Source organism: Apium graveolens, chromosome 9 (genome assembly GCF_009905375.1).
Source record: "Apium graveolens cultivar Ventura chromosome 9, ASM990537v1, whole genome shotgun sequence".
Taxonomy (NCBI): Eukaryota; Viridiplantae; Streptophyta; class Magnoliopsida; order Apiales; family Apiaceae; genus Apium; species Apium graveolens.
Window position 1 is genome coordinate 20,240,806 of NC_133655.1, and position 10,057 is coordinate 20,250,862.

At 33.2% G+C, this 10,057-nt stretch overlaps 1 protein-coding gene and 1 pseudogene across 1 annotated transcript; both read right to left on the reverse strand.

The window, feature by feature from the left end:
• Positions 1-455: 455 nt before the first annotated feature.
• Positions 456-4,136, reverse strand: LOC141685086 (lysine histidine transporter 1-like; annotated as a pseudogene).
• A 214-nt stretch (positions 4,137-4,350) lies between these two features.
• Positions 4,351-8,362, reverse strand: LOC141687145 (lysine histidine transporter 1-like). The gene is made up of 8 exons (XM_074492313.1): positions 8,185-8,362; positions 6,724-6,881; positions 5,979-6,365; positions 5,370-5,763; positions 5,171-5,276; positions 5,006-5,097; positions 4,843-4,911; positions 4,351-4,744 (listed from the first exon to the last, which is right to left on the reverse strand). Exons 1-8 carry the CDS (start codon positions 8,227-8,229, stop codon positions 4,646-4,648), a joined length of 1,350 nt encoding a protein of 449 aa, XP_074348414.1. The 5' UTR covers positions 8,230-8,362; the 3' UTR covers positions 4,351-4,645.
• Between the last annotated feature and the right edge of the window lie 1,695 nt (positions 8,363-10,057).

Genomic DNA, 10,057 nt, shown 5'->3' on the forward strand with positions numbered 1-10,057 from the left:
TTCTGGAGTATGTACAACTAACAGTCATGTAGTATTTATTTAAATAGATTTGCTCATTTGCACTTTATGGATAGATGTGGACAATAAAGTTATCTTGATAAAATAATTTCTTGTGCTGCCCCTTACTACCTTAGACTCAGTCATATACTTGATATTACAAATTCGAGTGGTAACATTATATGTCCATTATCTGCAGTATTTGTGAGGTCATACACATGTAAGACCAAAAACAATTATACTTGGATCAGACTTGTTTCGCATGTAGTATAACTCATCTTTCGCACATGACTTGTGCTACTGTTTCAGGTTAAAGGCTTACTTAGATTGAGGCTGTCAACCGGTAGATGAGTAAAGAGACAATTAATGGGATTGGTGGTATCAATCCATGAGTGGATGCCAGCATCAGATTTTGGGTATGCAGTCTACTTGTATTCTGTGTAAGTTGTACACTTGTCTTACTTTATATAAACCTTGCTAGCAGATTTTTCTCTATGATATAATTTTATATTGACATTAAGAGCCCATTGTATTCTTTAACAAATTTCTGCTCATAGGTTCATCTTTAAACAGGATGCAGATAATTTAAAATCCAATAGAACTATCACCACAAATACAACACTGAGAAACCATATCTTAAGTTTACACATTTGTAACGGTAGGAAAAAAAACCAAATTAACAAAAGCCGTCTGCATGATAAATGTTTCTATGTTGACACTTGACAGGCACCTATGAGATTAATCCATAGGTCTTGGCCCAAATTATGATCTGCCTTGGCCTTCCAATAGGTGATAAAATCATCAGTAACACACCCATAATGATACAAACCTGATATTTTGGAATGCAAATCAAACGAATTCAGACCTATGTCAAGGCATAATGTAAAAATAATAACTTTTGACAATGTTATGTTGTACATACCCAGTTGGCAACCCAAGACAGGCTGAACTTTTTTGGTTTGGAGATTGCAAGCCACATAATACATGGGAGCTAAAAAGAAGGAAAAAAAATGTTTGGAGATAAATATAACCTGTGTTAGTAAACCGATATTAAAACCCTTTGATGATGTAAATGTCAATTGTCAGCGTTGCTTATTGCTTACGAAATATGTGGCACGGGCAAAGGCGAATGCTCCAAAAAATCCTAGAAGACCACCGAAAATAGGGAAACAAATGCCAGCAAACATGGTAAAGCTGAAAGAAAGAAACGTTATAAGCAACCTCAAATGAACCATCACACTTGAAAGTATATCAATGTCACTTACCAACGTATAGGTTCCTTGAAATAAATCGCAGTGCAAAACTTGGTGTGAATTTTAGTAAAGTAGGACCAGTCTGATATCTTTGCAATCATTTTTGCAGACTAAATAATGAAATTTCTGCAGAGATTTTCCTCCAGTGACCATGTAGACTATGTTCACCCCAACTTCTACCATTTGCTGTTGAGGCACCACAATGAAGAGACCAAGCTTTTCCCCAAATGCATACTGGCCCAACTCATGGTACCTGTCCGAAACGTCTCCCAGGAACCCTCTCATGCATCTCTACCATCTGCCACATTGTGTATAATGTGACAACCCAGGAAATCACTAGAGCAGCTATACCAGGACCCCTAAATATTTTGGACAACAATCAATACGGGAAAAGAGTTTTCCAAATTAACAAGGTGATTTTATTATATGATTGTCCTGATTTAGATCTTTTATTTCATTTTGTTTATTATTAACACCAGTATGGTTAGACTATTACAACATAATTAATTTATGAAGTTCTTTCAACAATTCAACAATTGTGTATGATATACATTAGTTCTGGGGAAATTTTGTATCTAGCTCTAACATTATCCAATCTATGCATGAATTTTATAATCTTTGTGTTATCAATAGAACTCTTAATCTCTTGTTACCTAGAGTATAAAGATATTTACTAGGGGTACAATGCTAGGCATCATTGTATCTGATTAGGGATGGACGTAAAGACATAAGGATATGATGAAACTTGATCCAAGAACAAAGTTGAGAAAGGCATCGAGGAAATCTAGACAGAGATCATTTCGAGGATCTTATGGAAGCTGGAAAATTACATTTTTGTTGCTACGCAGAAAAATCATTACTTATTAATGCAACGAGTTTTGTAAATAGAGCAATGTACCATCCGAGTTGTGACATGGCATACGGAAGGCTGAGAACTCCAGCTCCCCAACCATGGCGGTGACATTGTGGAAGGCTGAGTACCACCATTTTGCTTCCCTTGACGATGTAATGGGAAGCCAATCATCTATAGCTTTTTCTTTTGCAGTCCGTCGATCAACCTGTTGGCGATTATTAGATCAAAATCTGCGAATAAGAGAAAATTATGCTCAGGGGAGCAGGGAAAAAAATTATGCTCCATTTTTTAACAGGTAAAATTTTTGTTTTCCAAAAAATATCAAATCTTCTTCTCAGAAAGTACTAGGTCAAGATTTAGATTTCCAACATATTATTTGATTTTCAACGAAAATAAGTTGAATTCCACCAAGAAATTCTATACTACACTATTTATGATAGACGAAAAATTGAAAATTTAACGGCACGTTGTTTTTAATACACGCTGATTTATCGAATTAGTAATGGAATTATATTTCAACATATATTTTTAACTAAATAACATGTTAACTGTTCACTCCCAACTAAAATGATTCCAAATATCACGGTCAAGTCTATTTTAATAAAATAAAATAATAAATTATAGCTTTTATTTCCTTTTTAAGTTTAAACATGTTACCTTTTTTATCTATTTTTTCTAACCAAATTCTTTTTTTTTTTTTAAAAAAATTCAAATTAAATTGAAAAAATCAAACAATACTAAACAAAGTCTGTACATCACACGAAATTCAAGCCAGTAAAAAATAAATTAGAAAATATGGAAATTTGACAGTCAAGAATGTGGTTGCATACTTGCATCAACAGGCTAACCAATTTCATAAATGTATAACCCCGTAATTATGACAGAACATGAAATAGTACACACTTGTAAAGTGGAGAGTACTAAATATCACCATTGTTCATTGACTCTAAATCTGTTCGGTTTCTCGGTCAACTGTATGCAGCAACGGAGTCGATAGTGATCACAGGGTGACTAGTGATAATTCGGATAATCGTTAGCAACACTACTTACATTGGACACTAAATTTTAAAACAATATTCAACAAAAATACTTCTGGAACTGCTACTTTATAACTTTAATACGGTGCAGAGAATTATAAAATTTACCAAACTTATGTCGTGCTCCCAAATTTTGTATGAAAAAAGAGAACGGAAAGAAGATAAACAATTTTTTTTTTAAGATGTTCCCGAGTTATTTCTTGTAAATGATAGAAAATTTTAAAAATATTGATTTGAAGGGAAATATTTTGAAAAGGATGTGAGAGTTTCATCCCAAATCATCCCATTTTTTAGAAGAAACTTTTGGGTGGAAAATTTTGAAAATTTTCTCTCTCAAACTTTTCTCCTCTCCTAAAAAAACCGGGGAGCACAACTATGAAGGAAAATTATAAAAGTTTCTTTTCTTTTCTCTCCTGATTTGAACTCTTGAGCACAACGTTAATGCCCATTTAAAAAATCTTAAAATAAATAACTTATGAGTTAAAATGAATAAGTAATTTATAAGTGATGAGCAGATAAATACTTATAAATTACACAAGTTTTTGGACAATTTCATTTTTAAGTCGGATTTTTTTTTATTTAAATAAATCAAAATAAATAATTTTTAAATAAAATCATATTATTTCATGAATTTTAGATTAGATTAATATTTAAAAATATATATTTTTTAAATTAAAATTAATAAAAAAATAAAAAATCAAAATAAATTGAGAAAAAAATACGTCGTTAATAACATTCAACTTATTAGCTTATAAGTTGAAAATCAAACTTATAAGTTAGGTACACAAACACTAAGTACTTACGGATCTATAAGTGAATAAGTTAGGTGTTGGGCAAACAAGGCCTTAAAACTGAGCAAACCCGAAATATATCTGAAATGGACACTGCAACACTGGCATGCCAGACACTCCATAACTATACTGTAACTCCACAAACCTTCCCCGTTCCTTCGTTCACTTGCTTAAAACTGATCAATTCTGATTTCCTGGTGGTCATAAGTAGCAACTTTCGATGCCAAAGACACTTTTCTTGGTTTGAGTTCTGATTTGTCTTAGACCTCCAATAGGAGATTAAAAGGTGAAACCATTAGCAAAATGCCGATAGTGATGCATATCGCAGAAAAATAATGCCTGGTATATTATTTTTGTTCATAGGTTCATCACTAATCACAAATGCTCTATCATCACACATATACAAACCACGAAGAAGACAAAGCCCAAACTTATCTTTATATTACACCGTACAATCGTATCTTCAGTTGCATACACAATATACCAAGGGAAAATATAAACATAAACAGAAAAAGGCACCTGCATGATTAAGTTCCATGTAGATAAAACCTGGCATATCAAATATTTTCGGATTCTAGACAGTACAAGTCTTCCCAATTCCTTGTCATAAAATTTTGTTTTGATTTTTTCGTAGTAATCACAAGTAGAATGATATTCTAAGACATGTTTTGAGCACTCCTATGACATAAAATGTCTTCTGAAACTCGGAGACATTTATGAGAAGAATTTGTAATCCTTGGCCTGAATTATGATCTGCCTTAGCCCTCCAATAGGTGATAAAATCATCAGTAAGACTCCCATTATGATGCAAATCTGATATCCAGGAATTCATATCAAACGAAATTAAACGTAATTCCAAGGCATAATGTTAAAATAAGAACTGTAAACATATACTGCTACTGTAAACATACCCAGTTGGCAATCCAAGATAAGCTAAATCTCCTTGGTTTGTAGATAGCCAGCCACATAACACAAGGCAGCTAAAAATAACAAAAAATTTCGAAGAGTTAGAAATAAGCTTCTTGTTCTGAAGCCAATATTCCTTTGCATAATGGAAAAGGCTGAGTTGCTTACGAAATACGTAGTTGGGGCGAAGGCAAAGCCTCCGAAAAATCCTAGAAGACCACCGAAGAAAGGGAAACAGATGGCAACAAACATGGTAAAAGCTGAAAGCAAGAAACATTATAATCAATATCAAATAAATCATCAGACTTGCAAGTATATCACCATGTCGCTTACCAACGTATAGATTCCTTGAAACAAAGCGCAGGCCAAAACTTGGTGGAAATTTTAATTTCTTGACCAAGACTGTTTCTATCATATCAAATACTGGCATTGCATAAATCTGACAATGACAAACAAGAAATGTCAGTATCAAATGCTAGAAGAAAATCATTGATCTTTGCACAAATGTATAACTTTTAGCAATTTTAGTTACCTGATAGCTTCCAATAACGTGGAAAACAACAAACATGTTGGCCATCGCGATGAGCCAATCCGGGTTTTTTAAGGTAATGAGTATGTTATCTGAAACTGCATTTCCAAACATCCAATATCCTATTAGAGCAACAGGGAAGTAGCACAAGGCCACAACTATGTATGCCACAACTACTCCCTTCCACATTGGACCCTTGGATGGCTTCTCGGGGGTAGAAGGGATTGTTGCTTGAATCTCCAGAACCACATTGTGCCCAGCATACGCAAAAGCAACATCTCCTAATGCACTAAAGAAGCCAAAAACTGTTCCAGCAGTAGACTTGGCTTTGTAGCCATATTCCACATCTGGTTGAACTCCTTTCTTAACAGAGGCTGTCCAAGCGATGGTAGAGTAACTGCATTATAAAAAAATTAAATCAAATAATTGAGTCATTTCAATTAAAAATTATCAGGTCAGATAGGTGTAAGGCTATTGATCCTGTTAGTGAACTACTTTCCCACTTGGTAGGTTTTGTTTACAGCGCTTTTGGAATTCAAGCATTCTATAACTCTTCTTGAACTTTGGTCAGAAGGAAGCATACAGATGAGGCTTTTCAGAATTTTATCATACCTTAAGGACATGATTGCTGCAACTAACGAAACCCATGAAATGGAGTTGAAGTTAGGGAGATGGGAGATGACAAAATGGACAGAAGCAAATATCATAATGAAGTAGGTCAGCTTGATATCTTTGCAATCATTTTTGCAGACTAAGTTATGGAATTTCTGCAGAGATTTGCCTCCGGTGACCATGTAGACTATGTCCACCCCAACTTCTACAATAAGCTGTTGAGGCACCACAATGTAGAGACCAAGCTTCTCTCCAAAAGCGTACTGGCCTAGCTCATGATACCTGTCGAAACGTCTCCCAGGAACCATCTCATGCATCTCTACCATCTGCCACAATGTGTATAATGTGACAACCCAAGATATCACCAGTACAGCTACACCAGGACCCCTGAAAAAATAGGAGAACAGTTAGTTAGACGTTCACATGTATTTTCATATTTTTACCCTGATTGAAGCTAGAACCTTCCATATCTTGTTAAGAGAGAAGATAGGTCTCCACTAGGTCACAATGCTGAATATTCATTTCAAACTGGAAATATCTAACCTTAACCGAAAAACAACCATGGGAATTGGAAGACATGAAAAATAAACTTGGCAGATATCATGTAGACGGTTTTATGGAAGCTGGAAAAGTAAATTCTTCTACTCTGCAGATGATCTTATGCCTTCTATACCTACTAGAAGTATAGTTCAATTTTTGTTATGAGTGTTTCTATTTGCCTAGTAATGGCATTAAAAATATGTACCATCCGAGCTCTGACATAGCATAAGGGAGGCTGAGAACTCCAGCTCCAACCATAGCAGTGACATTGTGGAATGCTGAGTACCACCATTTTGCTTCCCTTGACGATGTAATGGGAAGCCAATCGTCTATGGCTTTCTCTTTTGCAGTTCGTCGATCAACCTGTTGATGTTCATACATCATATTTAGCGGAAATTCAACATAAATTAAACAGAAGATCAAGTCACTGATGGTAATCTGGTAGTAATCTGCATATTCAAGTGGTCTATTGTTATTATCATCACTTAAAAGAGCAAATATCAGATCGAACCAGAGATATTCTCAACACCGTAAATTTTCAGATATTTCCTGCAATTCTACAGAACCATTTTATCTAGAAATTGGGTTGCACCTTGCAATTATTAAGTCACAAATTTTCAAAGATACAGAACATCACTAAGTTGAAGGTTCATGAATGTACAGATGTTGTTCAGTTGTTGATATCTCCAAGTATTTGGGAACTTTTTAGTGTTGCCTTTTTAACAGGTACACAGAATTGCTTTCCATAAAGTAGATCTTCTACTCAAAAAGTAGATCATCCAGATAGGAACCTCGGTATTTCATTTAATTTCACTCAAAAAAGGTAACAACATCATTATTTTTCAAAATAAATAAACAAAACATATCATTAATAATTATAAATAATCTTAAGACCATAAAACACTCGTGATACTGGATAAAATAAGAAAAGCATGATAGTTATAACACTCCTACCAAGTTGAGCTCCATAGGAAAATAACAACAATTAATCAAATAAAAATAATATAAAAAAATGAGAAAAATTGTCAACCAAGAACGTGGTTGCATGAGAGCAATAAGCTAACAGATTTAATTAATGTGACATATCAAGATCATGACCGCACATGCTATGCCTTAATCACTGCCTTAATATACACACACATATTATTTTATTTCTATATATGATTATTTCCCACAAAGACAGAAGAGTTAATTAGTCAACTAAACGCAGCAGATGGGAGTAATTTATAATCCATTTCATTACTTTATTTTAGGGTGTGCGCTTTCATGCCGTACAGATTTGGACTCATAAGAGATGATATCACATTTATGAATATTATATTAAAAAAACTAAAAATAACAAGATTAGTTTAAGATGATCTAAAGGCTCGAACAATGTGTTTAGTGAAATTTTATGGATATCATGTCCATTTAGTCTTTCTTGCTAAATTATAAAAATGATTATAACATTTGTGGATACAGACAGTTTACACATAATTAAAATGATCCTCTGTACTCTCATCATCCTTAAGCAGAGTGATATTGAATTTCAGTCCAACTATGTTTACAACTACAGAACAAAGAGAAAAACAGAATGACCAAAAGTAGTAAGAGAAAAACAAGCCAGGGAGAGAGAGGGGGGCGGAGAGAGAGAGAGAGAGAGAGAGAGAGAGAGAGAGAGAGTTACATTGCTATTGTTGTGGCGGTGATTAGTGTCGGATGGGTTAACCATGGTTGCAGGAACAGCAAACAGAGATTTAGGAGGACTACCTTAATAAAAGAGAACAGAGGAATGCAGAGAGAACAAACTATCAAAGGTTTTTTTAAAACTCACAGAACATGTTGACTCTTCATGTCTTTGCATGTATCTCTCCTTTATATAGAACTTACAATTATGTAATTAGACAGTTTACAATTTCATTTCATCGCGTGATTAGATTAAATTGGTCAAACAGTTGTATTGGTTGAAATTAAATTGGTAACAACAAGTATAACAATCATCATTTTTAATGACAATTATCTTCCTCGTTATATTTTTGGAAACAAAAATCAATTATTGGTTTTAACGATTCTATAAGTATCTTTAACTTTAATAATGCATGCATGAAATACTAATTTGTGATTAGTGATGAAATTTATAACATTTTCCATAATGATGTTTCTATTGCTGCGCGATTCTAGCAAATATATCTAATCTTTGTTTACAGCCACATAAATGCGACTCTTTAATGAACGATTTAATAATTTTTTTTAACTGAAATATAAAACTTTAATATCTTTATAAAATATTGGTATAAAATTTGTACATATTAACACCGATGAAAGTGTAAACGTAATGAAAAAAATCTCATAAAAAAGGTTTGAAATAAAATAGATCAAATGTTAAAAAAAATAAAACTTAACAAAAAAAATAAAAAAAATAAACATGTACCGAACTTTTTATATTATTTAAAGCGAGCAAGACATATATGGTATTACAATTACAAAGATTGTTATAATGGTCGGGACTTACTTTTCGAATATTAAGAATTTGATTTGTGACTAGTATGTTTTTTTTATAAATATTATATGTAATCTTATATATTTTTATAAATTTTTAAAATAAGTCAGGATTGAATGTAGGACCTGTAACGATATAAACACCTAACTATTTGAATTATCTAATTGTGCTTGTGACAAGTCCGTTTTTAGTTATAAGGGAAAAAATTGTAATTGACATGACTTGCAAAATCAACTTGAAAAATGAAGTTTCCGGGAAAGAAGAAAGAATCAAAATAGAGGGGGTGCAGGTCCCATATTTGACACTGTTGCGAGGAAGTTGTTTTCATCTCATTTCAACAAGAATCGGAAAACACTAATTAGTAGGAAAAACACTCTTTTGTCTTTCTCCACCTACTTTCTTTGCTTTCCCTTTTCTTACTAATTCCAAGATAAATTCCTAAACATAAATGGGAGAGTTTCAAATATTTGTTTTCTTAGTAAACATTTGATTGGTCAAGATTTCTGTACATATATATGGGGTCCATCATTATTAATGAACACTCCATTAATTATATTTTTACAATTCATCTATCACACTTTCTAAACAAGTTTTCATGAAATTCTTATTAATTTATTAAAATAGTTCTTGAGAGATATTCAAATTTTTAATTATTTTTTATCTTCACTTGATAAGCGAATGAAGAGAGAGATACACAGAGATCATTGACTTTTTCTTGTTCCGTATTATCCAATCAAGTACTAGTGAATAGATAGCACTAGCACGGACCATGCAGCCTACAGTTTACAGGCTACAGCTTTTGTATAGATGGTTCGTTAAAACAAATTTCCAAAATTGATATCGCTTCAGCCTTCAAGGCATAAATCGTGTCGTTTCGATCGGGTGTGAAACGGACTTCATTCTAAAAACATTTATTATGCCAATTGACACACCATTAGACCCATCAATATTTATTATTATTGGGGTATTCCTCCTATTAAGGTTTTATACAGAGCGCTTACGTAATATTATACTCATCAATTTTGTATACGTTACGACTTACACGTCACGAAAATTTAGT